The 27,233-nt window shown below is 44.7% G+C and overlaps 1 protein-coding gene across 4 annotated transcripts; it reads right to left on the bottom strand.

The window, feature by feature from the left end:
• Nucleotides 1-10,510: 10,510 nt before the first annotated feature.
• Nucleotides 10,511-25,542, bottom strand: LOC125415857 (tumor necrosis factor receptor superfamily member 23-like). 4 transcript variants are annotated; one of them, XR_015003153.2, is made up of 8 exons: nucleotides 25,410-25,513; nucleotides 21,449-21,701; nucleotides 21,259-21,370; nucleotides 19,284-19,412; nucleotides 16,249-16,360; nucleotides 15,488-15,561; nucleotides 13,316-13,437; nucleotides 10,511-11,224 (listed from the first exon to the last, which is right to left on the bottom strand). XR_015003153.2 is itself a non-coding variant. In XM_048458414.3 (7 exons), exons 1-6 carry the CDS (start codon nucleotides 25,473-25,475, stop codon nucleotides 13,355-13,357), a joined length of 576 nt encoding a protein of 191 aa, XP_048314371.3. In that variant the 5' UTR covers nucleotides 25,476-25,542; the 3' UTR covers nucleotides 10,511-11,224; nucleotides 13,316-13,354. The 4 variants fall into 4 exon arrangements, 3 of the variants coding, with proteins under 3 accessions (XP_048314371.3, XP_085549532.2, XP_048314372.3); XM_048458414.3 differs by lacking the exon at nucleotides 21,449-21,701 and having other exon boundaries at nucleotides 25,410-25,542; XM_085693406.2 differs by lacking the exon at nucleotides 13,316-13,437.
• Nucleotides 25,543-27,233: the final 1,691 nt, after the last annotated feature.

The raw sequence follows: 27,233 nt of genomic DNA, 5'->3' as shown, positions 1-27,233 counted from the left end.
CAAAGTCACAAGAAGTTACCGGAATTGAACTCAACCAGCATTATCAGCAACTTCCAGAAAGCCTCACAGGAGCATGCCATGTATGGAGCCAAATGGCTAGTCCTCAGCCATCCCAGACAAGCTGCTTTCCAAGCAGATGATTGACCAAAGAGCTAGGGACAGAGCTCAAGGGACCATCTCTCCAGCTCCAGCAAATCTGTCTCCAAAATCCCCAAACGTAGATGACTTTTGTCAAAATACAATCTCATCAAGGGTTCAAATGTGAGGGCTACAGTTGGTTTCATTTGAAATTCCTGTGCTTAAGAGATGTATAAGACAAAAATGCCTCTAACCTGTAAGCCCCACTTGCCCAAAGACAGTTAATGAGTGACCCACCTAACTTAATATTGATGACAGGAGCCATCATACTGTATTGTTAAAAATAAGTTTCCACTTACTTTAAGAACTGAGTGGCTGTTTTTATGTCTGTTTCCTGGAGACAGACATGCTCCAACACACGACCTTGACTTGGTTTTGAGAATTTATCCTCCCTGGTCGCATGGTGACCACATGAAATTTTTTTGAGACTTTTTTGCATTTCCTTATTGCCTCACTGTAGAGGTGAACTTTGAGGTCTCATATGTTTAAGTCGTGCCCAGAGAGAGACCACTCCTGTTGCCTGTATGTCAACATGTAACAGCTCCTTTTCCAGCACCATGTCTGCCTGCATGCTGCCATGTTCCCCACCATGATGAAAATGGATCAATCTCTGAAACTGTAAACCACAACCTCAATTAAATGCTTTCCCATATAAGAGATGCTGTGGGTCATGGTGTCTCTTTGTGTAAAAGGAGCAGCAGGCTGCGTCCTGCCTCCTGGCTAGCTTTACCCGAAATAATTACACGGAAACTGTATTCATTTAGACACTGCCTGGCCCATGAGTTCTAACCTCTTATTGACTAACTCTTACATATTCTTTTAACCAATTTCTAATAATCTGTATTGCCACTTGACTGTGGTTTACCAGCATGAGTTTAACCAGTGTCCATCTCGGGCCGGAGCTTCATGGCATCTGCCTGACTCTGCTTTCTTTCTCCCAGCATTCTGTTCTGTCTACTCTGCCTATCTAAGCTGCTGTCCTATCAAAGGCCAAGGCAGTCTCTTTATTTGACCAATGAAATTAACACATAGACAGAAGACCCATCTACATCATCTTCGTAGCAATAGAAACCCTAACTAAGACAGAGACCAACCTGTAAATTTTCTGATGAACATAGGTGTAAACAGAGACTGTGCTTTCATTTCCAGGCCACCCAGACCCACATAATCACACAGAAACTATATTAATTACAACATTGTTTGGTCAATGACTCAGGCATATTCCTAGCTAGCTCTTACATCTTAAATTAATCCATTTCTATTAATCTGTGTATCACCATGAGGCTGTGGCCTACTGTTAAGGTTCTGATGTCCTTTACCTTTGGCAGCTACATGGCATCTCCCTGACTCTGCCTTCTTTCCTCCTCTATCTCTGCTTGGATTTTCCACCTTGCTATATTCTGTCCTGCCATAGGCCAAAGCAGCTTCTTTATTAACCAGTGATAATAAGGCATATTCACAGCATACAGAGAGGAATCCTACACCACACAGGGGCTATTTATTCAGTATTACAGGAGATCCTATGACCTTTTTCAATCGAACAAGGAAAGTACAGGGGCGACAGGGGTTATTAAAGAATACAAATGGACCATTGACTGGAGTGTTAATGAAGGAAATGTGACTCATTACTGCTATTTCTGAATATCATTAGTATTTACTGGGACAAAACATCCAGAACAAGCTCCAGGCAACAATATCATTCTTAGGGTACATTCCTAGGTTGCAACTGGGAAGCCCTGCTAAGACTTTAACCCTTACCTGCCCAATAAGTGAGGAATTTCTGCTCCTCCAAATTCCAGCCCAATCCCTGGAAGGGAAATGGAAAAAGTTAACATTTCAGGAAGCTCCTAGAGTTTGGGCAGAGAACAATCCTCCTGGCTTGGCAAAACATGTGACACCTGTCATAGTGCGTCTAACATCTGGGGTAAGGCCCATTCCAGTCAAGCCCTACACCATTATTTCGGAACCTAGGGAAGTGGTTAAGATTCACATCAGGTGCCTCCTTGAAACAGGCACACTTATTCCTTGCCAGTTATCCTGGAATACCTCCTTGTTTCCTGTCCAAAAGCCTGGAACTCAAGACTATAGACCAGGACAAGACTTGAGGGAAGTGAACAAGAGGGTAGAATCCACTTACACAACTGTTCCAAATCCCTACAGTTTGCTCAGTTAATTATCACCTGAGCATAAAGTTTACACTGTTTTGAGCTTAAAAGATGCACTCTTCTCCACCTCCAAATTGAAGTCAGCCTATGTTCACATTCAAATATGTAGGCTTATTTATTATTTAGCTGCTAAAGATGAGGAGGACTGTTTGAGAACCACCAGAGGCCTTTTGGAAACTATAGCTGAGTGCAGTTTTAGAGTTTCTGAAAAGAAAGCACAAATTTTCTAGCTTGGATTATCTACTTGGGAGATGATCTAAGAGAACAGAAAAGACTATGTGTCCCAAGCCCACATAGTAGTCATAATGCAAATCCCAACTCCAACCATCAAGAAACAGGTTAGGGAATTTCTGGGAACTGTTGGATATTGCTTTGAATACCTGGAAATACTACACCCTTGTACTCTGCCACAGCTGGGGGCAAACAGTCCTTTGGACTGAGGAACATGAGTAGGCCTTTTAGAACTTAAAAGAGGCCCTGGTACAAGCCCTACTTTCACTCTTCCTAATAGCTCCAAGCCCTTTCCTCTTTACATCCATGAAATAAAGGGCATTGCCAAAGAAGTCCTGTCTCAGACTTTGGGTCCCTGGAAAAGGCCGATAGCCTACATCTCAAAGAGACTGGATCCTGTAGTCTCTAGATGGCACTTTTGTTTAAGAGACATTACAGCCACCACAATTCTTGTAAAAGAAGCAGACAAGCTTACATTAGGACAGACTCTAACTGCAACAGCTCCACATGTTGTGAGAACCCTGCTGAGAGATGCCAGCAGGCAGTGGATGTCTAATGTCCATCTGGGGTAGTTTTAATGTAATTGTCTCCCATAAACTCATAGGGACTGGCTCTATTAGAAGGTATATAGCCTTGTTGAAGTAGGTGTGGCCTTGTTGGAAGAAGTGTGTCACGTTGGAGGCAAGCATTGAGATTTCCAGTGTTCAAACTATGTCTAGTCCAGTTTACTTCCTGTTGTCTGCCGATCAAGATGTAGGACTCTCAGTTCTTTCTCCAGCACCATGACTGTCTGCATGCCAGCATGTCCTGCCATGATGATAATGAACTAAACCTCTGAACTGTAAGTCACCTCAAATAAATGTTTTCCTTTATAGAAGTTGCCGTGGTTGTGGTGTCTCTTCACAGCAGCAGAAACTCTAAGAAGTCTGTAGTAGGGACTTGGGTATTGCCATAAAAGGCCTGATTATACTTTTTGTTAAGCTGGGAGCATAGACCCCAGCCCCTTGCATCTATCCCAGCCTCCAGGCCTGAGAGTTTGTATTGGTCTGGACTCCAAATCCCAGGATGCCAGAGTATTTAAAAGAACTCCCAAAAGAGGAACATGTGGTCTCTTTTCCTTCCTCCGGATGGTTGCATTCGCGGCCCCTTGGGGCCACCTGAGAGTGCAGAACTCCCATTAAACCTGGATATTTCTTAATTTGGCTTGTTTTGATTTGGCTTGATTGGGATTTTTCATCAGCAGAGAGCTTGCGTTAGGAAATATTCCTAACATCTTGGAGGTCCCACCAAGGGGCTGGGGTCTACGCTCCCAACTTAACACTTTTGTTTGAAGGAATATGGACCTTGGGAATGTGGATTAGAAAAGCAGTTGAGCGATTTAAATGCTGTTTAATGGGTCATGCTAGTAGAGGCATGGAAGACTGTGTTACTGAATGTGATTTGATGAACTGTGGGTATCAAGAGGTTTCAGAGGAGAAGAATTTTAATATGTGATCCAGAGTTTGTTTTTGTGATATTTTGGTAAAGAATGTGGCTACCTTTTGCCTTTGTCTGAAGAATCTGCTTGAGACTAAAGTGAAGAAATTTGGGTTAATTCTATTGGCAGAGGAAATCTCAAAATGGCCTAGTAAAGATTCTGCCAAGTTGTTACTAGTGTTCATGCTTATAGTGATTTATAATTAAAAGGAGCAAAGAAAAATATGAAATGTGCAGTTTGAGGAGAAAAATAGCCAGAAAGTTGAATGGAACTGAGCCCTGTGTTTAAGGAAATAAACAGATAACATAATGGAATAAAGGTAGTTGTGACCTCAGGTCAAGATCCCAACCAGATAAGTTTCCAATTTGTGAAAATGAATTAAAGGAAGCTCAGAGCTGGGTGTGGTAGTGCATGGCTTTAATCCTCAGAAGGCAGAAGATGGTGAATCTCTGAGTTTGAGGCCAGCCTGGTCTACAGAGCAAGTTCCAGAACAGCCAAGCCTAGGCAGTGAAGGAAACCACTGAAAACAGAAAGCTGGTGAAGATGTAATTGAATGAGGGGACCATGTTCCAGTCCCAGTAAGCAGCAGCACTTGGCAGCTTCAGCCCCATTGTTCTGACTTTAGAATCATTAACAGAAGAAAGGGTTTATGGAATATTCCTGTTACTAAGAAAAGCTGCCGGGGCTAGGCGTGAGTCGGGGGTTTCCCTGAATGGAGGGCTAGAGAGGCCATTGTATGAAGCTATGAAGATAAAGCCTGGATTGCCTAAGAGACCTTGAGGTCTTAAGATGTTAGAAAAGCCAGTCATGGGATACCTGCTGGGGAGAGCTGCTAACAGGGAGTGGAACCAGCCCAAGAGAAAGAAGTATGTAGCAGTCAACCAAGCTTGTAGGAGTTGGAGATCTGAAGAACATTTTGACATCAAAAATGGAGGTGCAGAGTTTAAAGTTTGCCTGGCTGGTTTTTGGTCTTGTTTTGGTCCAGAGTTTCCTCACTACTCTCCCTGAAGGAAAAATGGAGAACATCTACAGAGACAGCCAGTATGCATTTGCTATGGCTCATGTTCATAGACAGATAGATAAATGGGTTTTTCCCTTCAGAGGGAAAGATTATTAAAAATGAAAATGAAATTGTCCAGTTGCTGGAGGCCATCTGCCTACCAATGAGCTGGTCATAATCCACCGGCCAGGACACCAAAAAGACAAAAGCTTCCACACTCATGGTAACAACCAAAGATCAAGTTATCAAAGAGGCTGCTCTTGGGGAATCCAAGCTCCAGACTGTTCTCAAACTGTGCTATCCCTGAGCCCCTCCTCTTCCCTGGTGAAGAGGTTCCTAAGTACAATCCAGAAGAGATCAAGTAATATTCTAACTTGGGGACTCAGAAGATCCACAACAGATGGTGAATTTTGCCTCATGGAAGAATCTGCATACCAAAAGTACTGGGCCAAAACTGGCTAACTACCCTGCATCCCGCCATGTGCTTGTCACCGAAGAAGATCTCAGAACTCAGCTCTCCTCATGCCTGGATATCTGAGCACTGAGAAAAACTTCAGAGCATGTCAAACCATTGCCTGACCTGTGCCCAAGTAAATGCAAAGAAGGACATGCTTCTCCTAGGTCAGCAGAGTCAAGAGACAGTACCTGTTGGATTTGGGGGATTGGACTTGACTAAGTCAAGTCAGGACTGCATGGCTACAAATATTTGCTCGTCTTTGTTGATACAGTCACAGGCTGGTAGAGGCCTTTCCATCCCAAGTAGAAATGGCCCAAGTGGTAGCTAAGAAATTAATAATGGAAATTATTCCCAGATCTGACCAACATCCCCACATCTCTGGGGTCTGATAATGGCCTGGCCTTCATTGCCAAGCAATCTCAATTGTTCTCTAAGGCTCTTAACATAAATTGAGAACTTCATTGTTTGTATCGTCCTCAGAGCTCAGGAAATATAGAGAGGGTAAATAGAACCTTAAAATAGATTAAATAAAAATATACTCTTGAAACTGGGGGTAACTGAGTTGACCTCTTGCTTTATGCCCCCTTTAATCCCTACTGAGAAAAGTTCACCCCACACAAAATAGTCTATGGACAGCCACCTCCCATGACATGCTAGACTGTTATCAGATTGCCCCCACTCCAAACTCTGAGTTCCTAAAAGGATTGCAATTAACCTTGGATAAGGATTCCTTGTGTTCAGATTGCTCAACCTGTTGGGTACTACCCACCTGACCAGAGATGCAGTATTAGACTGTCACATTAACTGAAGCTTGAGAAAGGAGACCTCTAAGTCCTCCCACACAGTGATACACTTCCCCCAACAAAATCCACACCTACTTCAACAAGGCCACATCTTCTAGTAGTGTCACCCTCTTTGGGGGCCATTTTCTTTCAAGCCGCCATAGTCATTCAGTAGGTTTTGGGTGCTTGTTATCGTTCAGGGGGATTGGTTACAAGCTGTTATTGGTAATGGTCAGGAAAAAAGCTGAATAAAGGAGATTAGATTTAGGCATCTTTTTCTGAAGAGAAAAAGAGGGATAAAGTATACAAATGGTGGGATAAAAGGGTAGATTGCTGAGTCTACTTTTGAACAAATACTAATCTCGGACATTTTACATTGGTATGGATTTTGTATATTGATACCAATTTAAGGTTATTTTGTTATACTATATACAAGTTTCCACTCTTGTTTAAGGTATTGTACTTACATAGGTCATTTTAAAATGTAATGTAAAGTTCAAGTCCTTAAAAGCCATTACTATAAACCATTTGGGATAACTAAGAAATGCAAGCTAGTAGTTAGTTATCTATAACAATTAAACTTGTAGTCATGTTTGGTATGTTTTCTTTTTTTTTCTTTTAAAGATTTATTTATTTATTATGTATACAGTGTTCTACCTGAATGTCAGAAGAGGGCACCAGATCTCATTATAGATGGTTGTGAGCCACCATGTGGTTGCTGGGAATTGAACTCAGAACCTTTAGAAGAGCAGCCAGTGCTCTTAACCTCTAAGCCATCTCTCCAGCCCATTCAGTATGTTTTCAAGATCATACAAAATATATTTTAGATATATAGTAGGCTTTCAAACACTTCAAAGATCTACAGAATATGGTATTTGAAATGTTTTGTTAACCTGGGGCTTTTCATAACAGTGAGGCATGACTGATCCTGGCAGCACCAATTTACTTCAGATAAGATGATGGGCATTAAAAAAACCCTCCATATCAAATTTGCTTTTAATGTGGTAAAACTAGCCACTTGGGCAAGAAGCTGCCCTTTTCTTAGCTGCTGACAGTATACTGTACAAACTGGACAAGCAGGACACAAAGAAAAAGTACTACTGAACTTTGACTAAACAAGATTAGACAGTTCTTCAAAACTCCAGCTTCACAGAAAAGTCTGTTAGATAGTCTTGGCCTGTAGGTTAAAGATGGATGTCCTAATGTCACAGAGGAACCTTGGGTGACTGTCCAGGCAGCCAGTTGTCTCCTATACTTAGACTTGGGAGAGAAAAGAAAAAGGATAGAGAAAGTCCTTAAAAAAGAAATATAGTCAGACATGGTGGTTCACACCTTTAATCTCAGCACTTGGAAGGCAGAGGCAGGTGGATCTCTCTGAGTTCAAGGTCAGCATGGTCTATAGAGTGAGATCCAGAACAGCCAAAGAAAACAGAGAAACCCTGTCTCAAAAAACCAAAAAATAAAAATAAAAGAAATAGAGTTTTTAAAAAGCCACATAAAGATGGAAAATACACAATCTGGATACTGTATTAACATTATTGTGTTGTCTTTGAATTGTTTGTTGAGGAAGGAGTAACATCTGCTGAAAGACATTTGCTACTGGATTGGTCCAACCTATATATATTGAAAATGCTGGACTGAAGAGATGATTTAGTGGTTAAGAGCACTGGCTGCTCTTACAGAGGTCCTGAGTTCAATTCCCAGCAACCACATGGTGGCTCACAACCATCTGCAATGAGATCTGGTGTCATCCTCTGGCATTTGGGCATACATGGAGGCAGAATGTTGTATACATAATAAATAAATAAATCTCTAAAAAAATGCAATTAAAAAAAAGAAAATGCCTTGAATTCAAAATTTAAGTCAAAAGATGTTACTTTAGAGAAAACGTTTTGTTTTTGTTTCCACAGGAAATGAGAGGCTGTGGATTCATTCTGAGTTAGAAAAAAAAATCAGGTTTGATCAAGAGATACCCTCCTAAAAAAAAATCTCTGATAGGAGCAGATGGCCCAGATGATTCAACATTTCAGAGCACCTCTGTTGTAGCTTCCTCTGAGTTCTACACCCAGAACAGTCACAAGACTGCTGGCTGAGATGATTCAGACTCACAGAATACTCTAGTCAGGACTTGACCATAATCCTAAATTTTCTTTGGGTTCTCATAAGATTATCAGCATCCCCAATCAGCAGGAAGTAGCCTAGAAAACTACACCCACATTCCCACAATATGAATTATGGATTTTTTTGTTTGTTTAGAGTGTTGGTTACAAGTTGTTGAGGATAATGGTCAAGAAAAAAGCTCAACAAAGGAGAGTAGATTCTGTAGTGGCATTTCAATTGTAATTTAGTAAATTAAGCTTGCCTGAAGATAAGAGTGTAAAACAGCTCCACTGGTCAGCCTTACAGACCAGGCCATGGTAACACACACCTTTAATCCCAGTAACCATGCTAGTTGCCATAGAAACCAGGTGGTGTATGCCTTTAATCCCAGTGGTGCACACCTTTAATTCCAGCCCTAGAGAGGATTATAAAATGGGAGGAAACAGCTCTCTGAGAGTCTCATTCTGAGATTTCTGGAGGCTGGATCACCATTTTCAGACTGGGTTGAGGTAAGAGCCAGTGACTGGTCGCTTTGCTTTCCAGATCTTCAGGTTGAACCCCCAATTTCTCACTCTGAGATTTTATTAACCATGCTTCAAGATTCAGAGCTCTTGTTTTGAAAAGAAAAAAGGGGAAGTGCTGTGGGATAATGCTCTTGTACCCTGTAAAGATTTATCAGTTTTATTGGTTTATTAAAATGCTGATTGACCAGTAGCCAGGCAGGAAGTATAGGCAGTGTGATCAATCTAGGGGAATTCTGGGATGAAGAAAGACTCAGTCTGTAGTCACCAGTCAGATACAGAGGAAACAAGATGAAAATGCCTCATTGAGTAAGGCATTAAGCCACGTGGATAAACATAGATAAAAATTATGGATTAATTTAAGTTGTAAGAGATAATAATAAACATGAGATAATAGGCCAACCAGCTTATAATTAATATAAGCCTCTGTTTGTTTTATGTTTTGAATGGTTGTGGGACTGGGCAGGACAGAAGCTTCTGTTTATAGTGGCCTGCACTGCACTTCCTGTTTACTCAGGCAATATTATATCCTTCTGGATTCTTTGATGGAGTTGGAAGACCAAGTAGTTATAGTTGTATTTTTCCTTAGTCATGATAGAAATTTAATTAGGTAAAAAGCTTTGGACTCACCAAGGTAGGATAAAAACAGAACATTTTCTTTAAATCTGCCAATTATGACTGGATCAGATATTGTAAATGCAATCCTTACTCGATAACTGTTCTTATTGTACATATTTTACTATGCTAGAGTTATTTTTCTTTTTATTTAGACAAAAGGGAGAAATGTTGTGGAATGTTTTTTATTCACTGTGAATATGTGTCACTCTGATTGGTTTAACAAAAAGCTAAACAGCCAATAGCTAGGCAGGGTTCTTGGGACAGAGAGAATATTAGGAAGCAGGATGGTGTCAGGAGTAGATACCATGAGCTACAGAGCAAGCAGGATGGGCAGTACATAGATGAGATAAACAAAGTTCAGGACCGCACATAGATGAATAAAAATGGGTTAGTTAAGTCATAAGAGCTAGCTAAAAATAAGCCTAAGCTATTGGCTGACCTTTCATAATTAGGATGTCCCTGATTTGGGAGATGGCAGGAGGGACAGAAAAATCTGCCTACAGCGTCATCTTTCTTTGATTCAGTATTTTACAGCCTGGCACACCTGGTACTTTATGTTTAAGTCTGTCTTTTTTTTTTCTTTTGAGATTGTGTCTCTTTCTGTAGATTGGGCTGGCCTGAAACCCAACAAGTGGCACAAGTTGTCCTTAGCCCCCAGGAATCCATTGGCTTCATCTTCAGGTGTACACAATCATCCAATTTCTTTTCATACTTCTGCCATAGCCTCCATAAAAATATGTTTTTGTTGTTTTAAGCCACTAAACTGTCAGTATGGGTGTAGCAGTAAGACAGTAAAGCCAGTTTTATTCATCAACCTAGCAGCCCCTCAAGAAATAGATCCCAGCCGACTCATGGACAACCTGGATTGGTGGACCATAGAGAAAACCAGCATCTTGCCCTGCTGCTGCTGTAGGTAGCAAGGTCCTGAGACCAACACTATGTAATATAAAGCATTTTCCTGGGTGGTTAATAGGACACCAAGTTTCCCAGTCTATAAAGTAAAGACATGACTGCTCCAAGGTATGGTTGAGTGGAAGCTCTTTATTATAAATATGAGAGACAGTGCAGACAGGCATGGGAAGAGTTCAGAGCAGGGAGGGAAAGTAGACTAATGACCAGTGAACTGAACCAGACCATAACGAGAAGGGGAGCAAGAGAATGGGGGCTAAGATAGCACCAAGAGAGAGAGGATCAAGAAGGCACATGGTCAAAATGGCAGGGTTATGGAGGAATGAGACGCTGGAGGAAGGCAAGTCCCTGAGTTGGAGTTTAGGGTAGGAGATGGGGTGAGAAGAGTTGAGAAGTGAGGTACTGAGTGAGCCTGGAGGCCAGCACGCTCTTTGGTATGTTCATAAGCACCATGGTTAGCCATTTGTCCTGAGTTCCTTTTAGATCCAACATCCCAGCTTTTTTGTTAATGATAAGGGGTGATGTAATCTCTTCTGTAACTGCTTCTTAGTGGAAATCAGGGTGTCATCGTCAGGGCCCAGGAAGGCTGGAATGCTGGTCAAAGGCCAGGGACAGGAGCGCAGGCTGGCAAACATCTGTTTCACTTCTGCCTTGGTTCTGTGGGACTGCTTGGGGCTAGGAAGTAGTCTGCTTTGGAGTAGTCTGGAAGTGCTGGTTCGAGTCAGGCGATCAGGCTGGTTGGAAGGTCTGTCAGAAGCATCTAGTTTACATCAGTCCAGGACTAGCTGGTTTTGATTAGGAGTGTTTTGCAGTCTTCTTTGGAAATCTATTTGGATAGATACAGGCTAGTGTCAGAAGGTAAAGTTAAGGAACTAAGGGGAAAATATTTACCTTGGTGTACTCTTGAAACTTCCAGGCCTGAGGCCCTAGTCACAAGACTAGGGGAAGGAAAGAGACAGAGAGAGAGAGAGAGAGAGAGAGAGAGAGAGAGAGAGAGAGAGAGAGAGAGAGAGAACCCACTCTCCAGAACAGGCAGAAGGTGGGAAGCTTAGACTGTTGGTTGACAGGAGTATCTATCTGGAACCTGTTTGACCAATGACAGGCAGAGTCAAAGTCAGGACTCCCTGAAGTTGACATGAATTTTTCAAATTTACAAAAAAAGAGATAAAAGTTTTTAAAATATTATCACTACCACTGTTTGTAAACTATACTGAAATTTACACTGCAGAAAATTCACAGACTCCTGCCTTTAAATCTTGTGACCATGATTCTAGTAGGCAATGCTTTGCCAGCGCTAGATTAATAGTTTATCAGAACTTCACTGATTAATGTTAAATCTCTGAAATTTTGAAGTCTTTTTTTTTTACAACAATAGCATCGGAAGAAGAAAGTAAATCTAAAACAGTTCTAATTTCTCACACACCTTAAATCACCCCCTCAGACATTTATATCTTGCATTTGTATGTCTTAAATCACTTTCTTAGACCCTCTTAACTTACTTAAGCTTTTACATCCTCAGACCTTTACAATTTACATTTACATACCTTAAATTATATAAACATCAAAGATTTTCTCTTTCCATCCATAGTTTACTATGAGACACCAGTGATTAGTGAGAGTAGCCACTGTAAAACAAGTTCCTTTCAATAAAGGAATAGTAAAAAGTTACATTGAAACCTGCTTTGTGAGTTTATCTCTTTTACAGTGAAGTCAGCCAGCAAGATAAACTGTCTGTGAGTCTGATTTTTATATATGAAATAGACTGATCAGACAATTGCAGCCTTGTGGGAGGAGCTGGGTGCTTGTTGTTGTCAAACTGATAAAGCTAAAATTAGCCATCAACATCATCAGTGAGCTGAGAAGGATACATTAGAGTACGAAGTATAACCCAAATGGTTTCTGTATCACTTAAAATGACAGAGACTCACCCACTACCCGGAGAGTTACCCTAGGTTCCCCTGTGGCACACAGGACAGCATTAATTCCTCAACTGCCAAACCTAGAATGTCTGAGACATTTTTCTGTGGAGGAGGAACTTGGGAAAACTGAAACAGAAGGGCTGTCAATCTAACAGTGGCCACAGCCTGGTAAACTGGAGAGGCTTTTGGGAAAAGGGAGGGTTTCAACAGAGGAAGAGGGGCAACTCTCTCAGCACTGAGATGCCCATGTGGTGAGTACCCAAGAGGGCACAGCAGGCCCCAGGAGCAAGAGACTGAGAAGAAGCTTACTGAGTAGGCAAGGAGAGACAAATAGAGTAAGGGTAAGGAAGAAGCAGCTGAAGAGGTGAACTCTAGAACTGAGGTCAACCACGGGGGCTGGCAGAGGCCAGCAGAAACAAAGGATCCAGAGCTACATACCTTAGGGAAGTCAAGTCAGTTAGGAAAAGCCAAGCCCCTTGGAAGGGCTCATATCTGCTCCTCCTGGGTTTCAGGCACAGATGTAAAAAGTGAGGACATGCCTACTCCAATTACAGTGGGGGTTGGTTTTTATTGTAGGCACGAGGGAGAGTACAGCTAGAGACATCTGGAAGAGTCCAGAGCAAAGAGAGAAAGTAGAAGACTAAACATGGCCAGCAGACTGAATCGGGCCATGAGAAGAAGGGGTGGGAAGAAAGAAAGAGAAGAAAGGACCAAGAAAGAGGGGGCAAGAGAATGCCAACAGAGTGATAACCAAGAAGGAACATGGCTGAATGACAGGGTTCTATAGAAATGAGAAGCTGGAAAGGGAGAGCCCATGAGCTGAAGAAGTTTAGAGTAGGGAGCTGGCTGAGAAGAACCACAGGAAGTGAGTGGGCGTGGAGGCTAGCATGCTCTTTGGTATGCTCAGAGGCATCATGGTTAGCCATTTGTTCTGAGTTAGCCATTTGTTCTGTGGACCCAGACACACAGGATTTGCCTTCAGTTAACCCGTCACTTACTCCTAAGAAGAGACACCACCAGGTTGCTGCTTACAGATGTCACCTACGCAGCCAATAACAGAAAACAGCAATAACAGCCAAGACTGGGAGAACAGTTAGTGAGAACAGTCGATTTCTTTGATCTAAAAGTGAAAAAAAAAAGAAAGAATTTTTTTCATCAAGAGCAGACATTTTTTTTTTCTGGTAGTCTATGATAAAGAACAAATGGAGAAGCCAACAGTCTTCTTCCTGGATGGGAGGGGCCTGATGAACAGGTCAAACACAGGTGGAACTGGGTCATTTTTTGTCAACTTGACATAATTTAGGGTGACCTAGGGAATGTTGGTTGAGAAAATGCCTATATCAGATTGTCTATAGGCAAGTCAGTGGGGCATTTTCTTGATTGCTAATCAAAAGAGGAGGGTCACCCTGGGTAGTACCACTCCTGAGCAGTCTAAGAAAGCAAACTGAGCACGCCTCGAGGAGCAAGCCACGAGGAGCAAGCCACGAGGAGCAAGCCATGAGGAGCAAGCCTCGAGGAGCAAGCCTCGAGGAGCAAGCCTCGAGGAGCAAGCCACGAGGAGCAAGCCACGAGGAGCAAGCCTCGAGGAGCAAGCCATGAAGCATTTCTTCATGGCCTCTGCTTCAGTTCCCACCCACATCCTTTCATAGTGAATTGTAAGTTGTAAGCAAATAAAATGAGTCCTTTCCTCACTAAGTTGCTAGGTCAGCATTTTATCACAGTGATGTAAAGCAGACTCACACAGGCAGGAGGGGAGGCCACCATGCTGCCTGGCACTCCCGGGAGCAGAAGGAACTGGCCTTGTGTTCCAACAGGAAGGAGACATTCCTATTCCCAAGAGTTTGTTGACTATTTTACAGTTGGGTAAAACACACATCACACGAAACTTTCAGAACACAGTTGATCAATCCGAGGTGTCTTTACGTGACTGTGCGGCCATCTCCACAGCAGTCTCTAGAACTTTCTCATCTCCCCTCACTGATCTCTGTCCCCCAGTGGACACTAACCGCCCAGTCTTGTCCCTGACTGTGGTTCTCCATGTTCTCTATTTCATGTCTGTCAGCTTGTTGCTCCAGGACTGCCTGGGAGTACAATCACACTTGCCCCTAGGGCCAGGCTTATTTCACTTAGCACACTGTCTCCAAGGCTTATTATACGGCTGTGTCAGAGCATCTGTGCTTTTCAAGAGTGAATGCTATTCCATTGACCACACCATACATTTGTTAGTTCATGTATCTACCCACGGACCCTGGGTTCCTTCCCACTCATGGGATGTTGACACTCACAAGTATACAGTGCTGAAACTATAGGCCAGGGCCAATGTGTTCCAGTTGGATTTTATTGTTTTTTTGTTTTGTTTTTTGAGTCCTGGGGGTTGAATTTAGGGATTGATGCATGCCAGGAAAATGCTTTACCACTGAGCTTCAGCCAAGTCTTAATTTTTGCATATATTGTTAAATAAGGTCCAACTTCATTCTTCCCCACATGGATGTCCATTTGCCAGCATTACTTGTGGAAGAGGCTGCCTCTTCCCTACTGGATTTTCGGCTCAAGGGTCTAATTACCGTAAAGAATTACTAAAAATTCCACTAACACATGAATGAAGACAATGTGAGTTGTACATGATGATTCAGGCATGAAAAGGAATGAGGCTCTGACAGCTTCAACCTAGATCAGCCTTAAAACATGCTGCTCAGGTGGCTGGAGAGATGGTTCAGTCGTTAAGAGCACTGGCTGCTCTTGCAGAGGACCCAGGATTAGTTCCCAGCATGCATATGGTGGTTCTTAACCATCTGTAACTCCAGTTCCAGGGAATCTGTCACCTCTTCTACACATAAGGAGCACAGACACACATGTAGCAAAATACCCATACACACAAAATATTTTACAAGGAAACATGATGGCCAGGGACCCAGACACAGAAGCTACACATGGTGACACTACCTCTTTGAGCAGTCTAGACTGGCCAGGCCACTAAGGCAGATTGGCCTGGGAGAGTCAGGGTCTGACAGAGACAGAGATTCCTTTAAGGGGATGAGTGTTTCGCAACAGATGGAGGGCTGGTGCTCAGTGTTATTTTGATATCTGCTTTGAAACAGTTAACGCTGTGCTGTGTGGATTGTCATTCACTAAGAAAATAGTCATGGTGACTAAGCATGAATCTGTCTTACCTGTCCTAGTCGAACTGCACACCGTGTTCGCTGTGGGGCTGCATTCCCGGAGGACAGGAACTCCCTGGGGACACCTGCAAAGAGACACCCTCAGTTCTTCCTGCCAACCAGCATCAAAGGATGCCCAGAAAGGCTTCATGCCTGCTCCAAACCACATAGGCATCATCATGATCCAAGATCTGAAACAGGGCTCTGACCACACGGCTGCCACCAGCCCCACTGCATCTCAGACACTATTGTGTGATTTTCACTAAATATGACACAAAATTTGCTACATTTTCCTCTTCCATTGATTTCCATAGCCTCTTTGGTGGCCTTGGAGGGAGAAAAAGGACAGGCCTGCCCTATTGTCACCAGGGACTGATTTCAGATTCCCCAGTGTGACAACACTCCCCAGACCTGCTGCTTGTGCTGGCTCCCCCTAGTGGTTTGAAGATGCAACAACTCCATCTGATCCCACACAATTTAACCCAGACCTATATCTTCCTGGGAATGAATAAGGCTTTCCTCAGCCCTCCCAAATCCTGATACACTGAAGAACCCTCCTCGAAGATATCACTCAGGAAAACTGAGTCCCTTGGCTGGTGATATCTACTTTCTGTCTAGGGACATTAGCCTTGGATATGTCTAGCAATCCCTCAGGCCACAGAGTTCCCACCTCCCCTGACAAGGAATGACACAGACTGTCCCCTTTTCTGGACACTAGAGGTCACTCAAACGATGTATAAAGCCACCACCAACCCACACCACAGTGTTCTTACTTGCTACATGGGAGGCAGAGTTCAGGAGATTGAGGGTCAGCATAGAAATGGCCCTTTCGACACTGGCATTGCCGGTCACTGGTGGCAGAGCAGTTGGCCACCATTTCCTGGCCTGCAATCCAAGGAAGAGTAGGGTCTGGTCAAGGTGAGCATCCTCAAATATGCACACAGACCCCACCATCACCTGAGAGGAACAGCGTGTCCCGGCATGAGCCTTACCAGCCATCACAGATGTACTGAACATTAAAAAGCACTGCTATGAACATCCTCACCCTCAGACCTCCAGGGTGGCCACCAGCTGAGGCAGATGATGGCCTGGGAGATTCACTATTCAGCATCCCATACCATAACCTCAAACATCTGTGAGGCCTCCATCGCAGATGGTCCTGATCTGATCTGTACACCCACTGTTGCTCCATGAGGCTCCCCCTCCCCGGGGCCACCACCTCCATCTGACATCTCTGGCGTTGCCTTATTTAATTACCTCATTCTTTGCTGAAGAGCTCCTAGTGACCCTGTGTCCAGATCCCTGGTTGAATGGCCAGTAGCAGGGCAGGAGAAAAGATAGGCAGGACTGATAAATAGAAAGAATAAATAGAAGGAGAACCCTGGGAGGAGGAAGAAGTAGCAAGAGAGGTCCAGGAGCAAGAAAAGAAGGGGCCAGTCACCCAGCCAGTCATGAAGTGCAAGTAAGATGGTGCTCTGGGTGTGTACCTCTTAATGGAGACTGACTCGATGGCTTAGGAAAGGAGGTGACTTTCCCTCTGGGGTGTTCCATCTAAACCTGTGTCTACAGCTGAGCGCACCACAAGATCCGACCTGTAAGTGTCACCTCTCCCGGTGCTCTGAAGCTAGGCTGTGTCCATTCTCAGAGTTCAGCAGCGGGCACAAGCAGGGAGGTCTCTCAGACCTGCTCTCTGGAGGTGTCTTACAGCATCAGGGAATCTGTGATTATAGAATATGGTTCTGCCTGACTGCCTGTTTGTTTGAGATAATATTTCTCTATGTAATTCTGGCTGGCCTAGAGCTCACAGCACAGGTCAGGCTGGCCACACACCAAAGTGACCTTTCTCTATCATCTATCTATCTATCTATCTATCTATCTATCTATCTATCTATCTATCTATCTATCTATCTATCTACTTACCTACCTACCTATCTTATCTATCTATCTATCTATCTATCTATCTATCTACTTACCTATCTTATCTATCTATCTATCTATCTATCTATCTATCTATCTATCTATCTACCTATCTATCTATCTATCTATCTATCTATCTACTTATCTATCTATCTATCTATCTATCTATCTATCTATCTATCTATCTATCTACTTACCTACCTATCTTATCTATCTTATCTATCTATCTACCTATCTATCTATCCTATTTCTGCCTCCTAAGTCAGGAAGCAGAGATGTGTGCCACAATACCCAGCCTGCTTCCATCTTTATGCTTTGGAGATGCCTGTGACAGTGCTGAGGCATGGGATATTGTGGGATTTGTCATTTAGTTTAACATGATTCAGTATCACAGAAATGTGTATACATACACACATGCATGTACACACAAAACAGAAATTTTTTCCCATAATGCCAGGAACAAACCCAGGTCTTTTGCATACTAGGCAAGCACTCACTCACTGAGCTGCATCCACTGCCCCAGCAATTACTTCAAGTCTGTTTTGTTTTGTTTTGAGACAGAGTTTCACTGTGTAGCTCTGGCTGTCTTTAAACTCACTATACAGGCCAGGCTTGCCTTGAGCTCACAGAGATCTGCCTCCAGCATGCTTGGATTAAAAGCATATACCACTGTTGTGGAATATTATTTTAAGATGGGTTACATTTGTTTATGCCGCGAAACACTTGTTTTAATGATGCAAAGATGTATTGCATTCCTTTATGCTGCATTTGTTTAACTCTGTGAAGCTGTATTATTGTGCATGCCTAAAACACCTGATGGTCTAATGAGCTGAGTGGCCAGTAGCAAGGCAGGAGAAAAGATAGGCAGGGCTGATAGATAGAAAGAATAAATAGAAGGAGAACCCTGGGAGGAAGAAGAAGTAGCAAGAGAGATCCAGGAGCAAGAAAAGAAGGGGCCGGCCACCCAGCCAGTCACGAAGTGCAAGTAAGTTGTACAGAAGGAAAGGAAAAAGCCTAGAGGCAAAAATTGATGGGATAGTTTAAGAGAAGCTGGCTAGAAACAAGCCAAGCCAAGGCTGGGCATTTATAAGAAAGAATAAGATAACATGTATGATTTTTTGGGAGCTGGGTTGCAGACCAAAAAGCCAAAAGAATAAAAAAAAAAGCAAAACAAGCAGCAACATGCCACCATGCCCAGCCTGTTTAAAGATTTTGAAAAACTAATTTTGTTACATACCTTTCCGTATCCTCTTAGTTGACTCATGCAGGCGTGTGCCTCTTCTCTGAGCTGCCTCCAGAATCACACCTACTGTTCCGCCCTTTAAGCTCCTCTATGTTTTGAACTTGCAAACATAACTCCTCTAAGTTTGGGAACTTGCACACATGGTTGCCTATCCTTGGAGGGGGGACTTTTCTCATTACCTCCATGTGTTTTTACTAGGTTCTGCATTCAATTGACAATTAGGAGAGAAATACCTAAACCATGGCAGAAGGCTGTCTTCGTGGCTGTGATTTTTCTGACATTCTTACTGAGTCCCTCTCATTCATAAGGGATCATTTTTGCTTGGGTTTGGTTTTGAGACAGGGTCTCACTGTGTAGCGGTTGCTGCCCTGGCATTCATTATGTAAACAGGCTGACCTTGAACTCAGAGATCAGCTGCTTCTGCCTCTTATGTGCTGGGATTAAATGTTGTGCAACCATGTCCACAAAAAGAAAACAAAACTTAAGAGAAACAAATTTTAGTGGGACTCCCCAGCTGCATCCTGGCACCCATCAGTCATGGTTACTCCGTGCAGTGCTGGACAAATGTGTTTCTGACTCTGTTGCAGTTCTCACGGCTGGACAGTAAATGTCATTCCTAGTCCAATCTCTGCTCAGTCACATACTTACTTTTATCACAGCTGGAGCAAGGTCTACAAGAGTCGAGGCCATTAGCAGCGTCTGTGTATGACCCAGGGTGACACTTCTCACATTTTCCTTGGGTGTGAGAGGCCGTGCAGGACTTCTGGACAAACTCACCTGTGGATAAGAGCAGACAGGGATCAGTCTTGCTCCAGGCACACAGGGCTAAGGCCTATGTTGCTCCAGGTGGCCTTAAGTCTTTAACACAAGTTCTAAATAATCTCTGGGCTGTCACAAACTGCTTGAGGATCTGCAACGGCTGGTGGCTTCCTGAGCTGCACCCATTCCTATGGATACCTGACCTCCAGGGTCTAGGAACCGAGAAAACCAGTGGTGAGTAGAACGGGCTCCTTGGGCTCCCTGCAGGGCTCAGCTTCTAAGCCACAAGTAACCGACTCCTGCCCTTCAAGTCCCAGGTTCTCCCCTTTGAGTGGGCAGTCCCAGGTTTCTGAGGAGCATTTGAGACCTGGGTGAAGTCAGGTCACTTCCATTAACTGCCTCATAAACATGTCACTTGGCAAGAACTTTCTTTCTCTGGCCTCTTTTTGTTGGTGGTGGTGGTGCTAAGTCAGGGTTTCATGGTACAGCTCAAGTTGGCCAGAAATTCATAGCAATCCTCCTGCCTTAGCCTCCCAAGTGCTGGGATTATAGGCATGAGCTACCATGCTTACTTTTTTTCTTTCTTACTACTTTTTTTCTTTTTTGAGATAAAGTTTCATTCAATAGTCCCAGCTGACCTGGAACTCATGGCAGGCCCATTGCCTCAGTTTCTCAGTGCCAGGATTATAGCTGTGAACCACCACACTCAACTCCTTATGCCTTTCCTAAAGGCAGGACAGTTCTTAGTCCTAGCAAGCTCTCCTGGGACCATTTTGTACCTCTGGGTGCAGGCTCTCTGATGCCAATTTAGAAATGTTCAGATGGCCCTGGGAATTTCCTTTCCTATAAATTACAAAGCAAAGTCTAAACTACTAATTTTGGGGAAAATGATCAAGTCCAGCAAGCATGGCCTCTCATGTGTTCCCCGAAGGACAGCTGCAGACATGACCAGGCGACAGACACGTCATGGAGAAGGGACTGAGACATGACAGGGTCAAAGATGCGCTTGCTGAACTGCGGCAGGGTCAGGCAGGCCTTCAGTTAGGCCTGAAGTGACTCCAGCCTGGTGGACGGCCCATTGAGTCTCAGCGTTTGGTTCTTGTATCTATTTGAACATCAATCATTTTTCATTTACGGCAATTGATGGTTGCTGCTGTTTTTAAGATTTTTAGTGTGTGTGTGTGTGTGTGTGTGTGTGAGAGAGAGAGAGAGAGAGAGAGAGACAGAGACAGAGACAGAGACAGAGACTGCACAAGTATGTGCAGGTGCCCATAGAGAACAAAGAGAAAATGCCTGATGTAGGTACTGGGAATCAAACTTGGGTTCCTCTTAGAGTAACAGCTCTTACTGCCAAGTCATCCCTCCGGTCCTATTTCCTTTTTGAAACAAACCACATTGAGATGGGAAAGTGAGAGATCATAGAGAAGAATATTAAAAATCAAGTCCTAAATTTTGGGCCTCCATGAGTCCTGAAGACCTTATGAACTACAGCTTGGTAAGCTGTCCTGCCAAGATCCCACTGAGGGAGGGCAAGTGGTCTTCTGGCACCTGTCGCAAGCACAGGTAGGTGCTATTAACCCTCCCAGCTCCCTTTTCTGAACTTTCCTCTCAGCTGGGTAGGTGGGCGACCTTCCACTAGTGAGGCCTTGGTAGAAGTATTGGCACCAACTCTCTTGAACACTCAAAGAGGTTCCTTTGGGGGTCTGTGCACCTGAGTTAGGAGGCACTTCCTAGAGTTTGAGGGAGTAGGCAGTGGCTGAGTTGAGCTCCCTGTCCATACCTTCCTCATCCTATACAGCCTCTGGTGTGCTTCAAAGGCCATGCATGTCTATGCTCCGGCACTGGGTCCCATTGCAGAACTCACCTGGACTACAGAGTTTGCAGCAGAGGTCCCCAGAAAAGTACTCATTGCTTCTGCAGTCAAAGTGGTTCTCATTCTGTCTGGAGGGAAGGTCTGAACAAACACTTTCCAGTAGCTGGAAAAAGATAAGGGACAGCTTACGTTTATTGGTAACTGCAGAGGGTGGTCAGATTATGGTGGAAAAAGGACATACCCAAAAAGGAGCCCCCTTGTGGAAAGCATACGGGGCAGAGACTATGGGAAGCTGTGCTGTAGAACGCTGGAGCCTGCAGTTGCCTGGAGAAGGCTGCACAACAGATCACTGCAAGGTTGGGTGGCTCTCTGCTGCTTGCACAGAAGTATTCCCCAGTTCTCTTCCAGCAGCCATGAGTTCTACTGCAACTTGGGACCTACAAGGTCCCTGCCATCCAAACATCAGGCTCTCACGGCTGCTTCCTGTGGTGGGGCTGCAGATGGAGGCGCCAGTTGGAACAACTTGCAAAGGGTTAAAGGAGTCAGGGCTCTGCTTGGGTTTTGTTTGTTTGTTTGCTTTTTTCTCCCCTATTGTCCCCCTGGCTGTCCTGGTTCTCACTATGTAGACCAGGGTGGCCTCAAACTCACAGAATCCACCTGCCTCTGCCTCCAGACCACTGGGATTGAGCGCATGCATCACTACTGCCTCACTTTTTTTTTTTTTAATTCACCTTCACATATTATTTCTCCGAGTACCCAAAAGTTTTAAATGTTTTTCTTGGGCTGGAGCGAGATGGCAGTCAAGAGTATATGCTGGCTGGGCATGGTGCATATACCTTTAATCTCAGCTCTCTGGAGGACAGGCTAGTCTCTGCGAGTTCCAGAATAGTCAGGGCTCTATGTAGAGAGACCTTGTCTTAAAACAAAACAAAACAAAACAAAACAAAACTTGGTGGCGGTGTTAATCCCAGAACTTGGGAGACAGATCTCTGTGAGTTCGAGGCCAGGCTGGTCTACAAGAGCTAGTTCCAGGATAGGCTCCAAAGCTAAGAAACCCTGCCACCTCAAAAAACAAGGCAAAAGGCTTGACGTGGTAGTCATTGGTAGGGGATTGTTGGAAGGACAATATCTGTGGAGCCATGCTATAACACAGGCAAGTTCAGAGCCTATAAATTAGTAGGTGACACACACTGGAAAAACTATTCACCCTTGCCACGGCTCACTTTTCTCCTCTGTAAAATGATGGTAACATCCTTACTACTTAGGGTCGTGAGATTAAATAATGCACATAAAACAGTTGGTATGGGGGCTGGAGAGATGGCTCAGTGGTTAAGAGCATTGCCTGCTCTTTCAAAGGTCCTGAGTTCAATTCCCGGCAACCACATGGTGGATCACAACCATCTGTAATGAGGTCTGGTGCCCTCTTCTGGCCTGCAGGCATATACACAGACAGAATATTGTATTCATGATAAATAAGTAAATATTAAAAAAAAAAAACAGTTGGTATGTCCCCAGCATCTTCTCTCTCTTCCCCACTTCCTGCTCTAAGTGACCTGCCTAAACGTAAGGGACCCAGAGTAAGAATGCAGATTGCTTGATATCTGTGCCAAAGAAGTCAGCAAGCGAGGCCCTCTGCTTCATGTTTGCATTCACACGGCACACTCCTGAAAATTCCCCGCAGCAGCAGCCCTTAGGACCCATCTGCACATTCGTGGGAGCTGTCCTCTCTCACATCCCCACTGCTCTCGGCTCCCATCTCATGGCTAGCATCCTCCCCACAGTCTTATCTTCCTCTGGTTCTGAGCTCCCCCCTTCAGCAAGGTTTCCTCAATAAGTGAGAGAAATTCCTTGGCTGCAAGATTTCCTGGTTCAGAGATTAGGATCATATAACATGATCCCCCCAGCCCTCCCCACACACACCCTGCCATAGTCTTGGCCCATTTGTTCTGTCAGGAATTCTGCCATTAAGTCAGGCAGGAGTTTCGAGCTTGGCGCCTTAGTCACCCTCACTATCTGTCGAATATGACAACTTGTCATCGATGCCCTGAAGGCAATGCTCACTATTGTCCCCCTGCCTTGCAAGGACTGAATGCTTGCCTGCTTCACCTGTGCCTTCTTTTAGGAAGGACAATGACTACAGGTCAGACTGTGGATTTGCTAAAATATCTTTATTTTTGGCAAGGCAGTGGTGGCACACAGCTTTAATCCTAGCACTCTGGAGACAGAGGTAGGCAGATTTCTGTGAGTTCAAGGCCAGCCTGGTCTACAGAGAGAGTTCCAGGACATTCAGAGCTACCCTGCGAAACCTGGTCTCGAAAAATAATAAAAAAATAAATCTTTATTTTCAATATTCTTTGAGGACAGTCTGTTTTTTGTATTCTTCAAAGAGATTTTTATCTTCAATATTTTACTTATTTATTTATTTTTACAAGGCAGGGTCTCACTACACGGCTCTGGCTATTCTAGAACTCCCTATATAGACTAGGCTAGCCTCAAACTTACAGAAATCTGCCTGTCTCTGTCTCCCCAGGTTGGGGCTAAAGGTATGCGACACTACACCCAGCTCATCTTCAATCTTTCTTTGAAGTTCCCTCTTTATGTGACAGTATTTGAGTCAATCATTTTTTTCTTTACAATGTCCTTTACAACATTGTCTAGATTGCTTCTGGAGATTTCTGGAATTACAAAATGCAGTGCTAAGATGTCTCCAGAGATGCCTCAGCAGCCCCAACCTGGAGGGCCAGAGAACTTTGCCAGGTTAAGAGCTACACAGGATGTAGCTATTCTCAAACTACTGTTAACTTAGTACCAGTAAGTCACCTCTGAGTCACCATTATTGTACATCCACTGGCAGCCTGTGGAGGAAATCCCAGGGACGATCAGACAGAGTGTAAGTTCCTGCCAAGCGGACTTCTGAGAGGAGAAGCCGCCCAGAAACAGCCAGTGACGAAGTGCTCTTAACCAATGAAGTACTTCTCCAGCCCCGGGTGATTTTATAAAGCACCGATTGAAGTAAATGGTCTCTGACTGCTCAAATGCTATCTTAGGACAACATAAGGATTATTTTTTACTGTTGTTGCATCTAAATGTGTCACACAAATGCTATATCCTATCGGGTTTATAAAACATAAATCTTTCCCTGCTTGGCAGGGTTTCTTGGTGCAGCCTTGACTACGGCTGTCCTGGAACTCACTCTGTTGACCAGGCTGGCCTTGAACTCATAGAAATATGCCTGCCTTGGCCTCCCGAGTGCTGGGATTACAGGTGTGTGACACCAGAACAGGCTTTAAAAAAAGTCTCATGAGAAAGGATTTACATAAAATTAAGTTGACTATAACCAAAAGGTCATTTACAGGGTTGTCTAGGCTTCTTGTTTGTTTTTCAGAGTCTTACTGTGTGTGGCTCTGACTGGCCTGGAGCTTGATATGTAGAGCAGGCCACCTACTAAAATTTAACTGCTGTTCAATATTAAAATGACAATGAGCTATCTTGGGACAGAGCTTAGAAAGGTCCCTGAAAGGCAGAGCTATTTTTGTAGTAGCTAGTTTACCTCGGTACCAGCCTAGCTGTCCACCCAAGGAATAGAGGACTGAGCCACAGAGCGCCTACATCTGTATCGAAGGAAAAGAAATGCCCCAGCGAAGCATCAGAAGAAATTTTTGTGCGTTTAGACGCTTTCCAATGAGAGGGCGGTGCGGCATATCTAGACTGTGCCCTGAGGTGCTGCTAGGCGGTGCCTGCCCGCCGGAGCGGCCCACACTGCGACCTATCTGCCTATCCGCCGCCACCCGCCAGCGGCCAGCCGCCGCGGCCAGCCGCTGCCGCCTGCCGCCGCCGCCAGCCGCCGCCGCCAGCCGAAGCTTACCCCTGCCGCCCAGAAACCCGGTGCCAGAACGGGGGTCTAAGTTCCGAGCCCCGTGACTGCTGTGTCCACCAACCGTAGCTTACCCCTGCAGCCCAGAAACCCGGTGCCAGGACTGGGATCTCAGTTCCGAGCCCCGTGACTGCTGTGTCCACCGCCAACCGTAGCTTACCCCTGCAGCCCAGAAACCCGGTGCCAGGACGGGGGTCTCAGTTCCGAGCCCCGTGACGGCGGTGTCCACAGCCAGCCGTAGCTTACCCCTGCAGCCCAGAAACCCGGTGCCAGGACGGTGCGCGCGGAGGGGGGGGGGGTCTCAGTTCCGAGCCCCGTGATGGCTCACCAGTATCAGCAGAAGCAACCATAACCAACGATCCAGATTGGAGGCCGACACAGAATGGGAGATCATGACTTTGTCAAAGCACCCCGCTAGGCTGGTGATTGCTCTATTTTAAAATCCCAAGGGTGATCACGCCTCTCCACCCATGCTTCCTGTACGCACTGTCCAATCTCTGGGCTCTATAGCTCCTCCTCCTCTAGGCCCCGCCTCCCCTGCTGGAAATTTGTAATTATTGTATTAGTCATTCTTTGCCTCTCTCCCTAAGGCTGGGAGCAAGGGAGTGGAGCCTAGTCTACCAACCCTCACCTAAGCGGGACAGTGGGCGAGGCCAATTCTTTGGCCAGTCTGTTCCCTTTCTAATTTCTTGTCTTCCCTCAGATCTGGTGTCTGTTCAGGCCTAAATCAAATCAAAACACAAAGAAGTTTCCTTGGGAAATTTGATGATCCCCTGAGGTACTCATTAACTCAACACTCTGAAGTGTGTCCCATCCCGTCCACCCCCTCACCTCCCCCACCCCACCCTCCTTGAGAAGCAGAGGGAAAGTGGAGGGAGAGGAAAGGAGTATTCATGGCTCAATGCTATTGTCTCACCTGCCAGCCAGTTCCTTTACTAGCTGGGGAGCTGGGGGAGGCTAGTGGCCTTCCCTTCCTGCATACACACACTCCAGGGCCTGTCTATCCCACTCTGCAGGGGGAGGGGAGAAGAAAAGGTCCGTCTACTCCAGTAGATTTTTGTACCCCAAGCCCCTCTCTGATCCCTGCCCTTTGCTGTTTTACAACATTTATTTTTTTTAAGGTGTGTGGGAGTGCAGGTGGCTCCAGAGGCCAGAGGTGACAGATACGCTAAAGCTGGAGTTATAAGTGGTTGTGAGCTGACTGATGTAAGTCTGGGAATCAAACCAGGGTCCTCTGCAAGACCAGTGCATACTCATCTCTCCAGCTGTGCCCACCCTTGCTCTTCAAAGTGGAATAGCATCCTGATCCAGGAACTCTGTAACAGTTCAAGGCAGCTGGGTGACTCTCTCACATGAGTGTAGTAGCCCTTGATGGTCTTTCTGCAGAGATGCCCAGAAGGTTGCCCATATGGAAGTGAGGGGCTGGCTCAATACCAGGGGAATCTTCTCACCTCTAAAACAGATGCAGTAATCTCTTCTGGGGATAGTCCCAGGTTGCTGCTGGTTGCTGCTGGGAAGGTTGCTGCTTGGGAACATGTGAGGGATTCTGCCTGTGCTCCGCCATTTCTGGGGCTGCTGTGTTGATCTTGTAGCAATGTTTCATCACTACACACAGTAATAAAAGTCTACAAAGGGAGGGGAAGGACTTTGGTGGGTGAGGGTAGATCCTGAACTGGGACAAGAACTCAGTGGTATAGAGAGGCCCAGTAGTTAGTGTGACCTATGGGCCCAGCCTGGAGCTTTTCTCTTTTGTATTCATTTTTTTGTACCGGCACATACAATGGGAAACGTTCTTAGGGTGAATGTAGTGTAGTATCCTGTCCATCTCTGGGCAGGTGATACACATGTTACTACATACGTCCAGTCTCTTACAGACGCAATATGGTGGGAGTCATTGGAAATTTAAATGTTTTGCTGTCTTCAAATACATTTATATGCAAACTGTATACAATACCTACAGCTCCATGTGACAGAATATCTCTGTGCTAGCTTGCCTTAGCCTCTCTTCACCAAAACCAACTTGGGGAGAGTTTATTAGGCTTCCAGGTCACAGTCCTTCATGGAGGGAGGTCAGGGCAGGAACCTGGAGATAGAAACTCAAGCAGAGGCCATGGAGGAGTACTGCTTACTGGCTTGTTCCTGCTTGCTCAGT

The sequence above is a fragment of the Myodes glareolus genome, chromosome 7, assembly GCF_982192425.1.
Source record: "Myodes glareolus chromosome 7, mMyoGla1.1, whole genome shotgun sequence".
In the NCBI taxonomy this organism is placed as follows: Eukaryota; Metazoa; Chordata; class Mammalia; order Rodentia; family Cricetidae; genus Myodes; species Myodes glareolus.
Note: the sequence above shows the minus strand (reverse complement) of the source record. Positions and strands in the feature narration are given on the sequence as shown.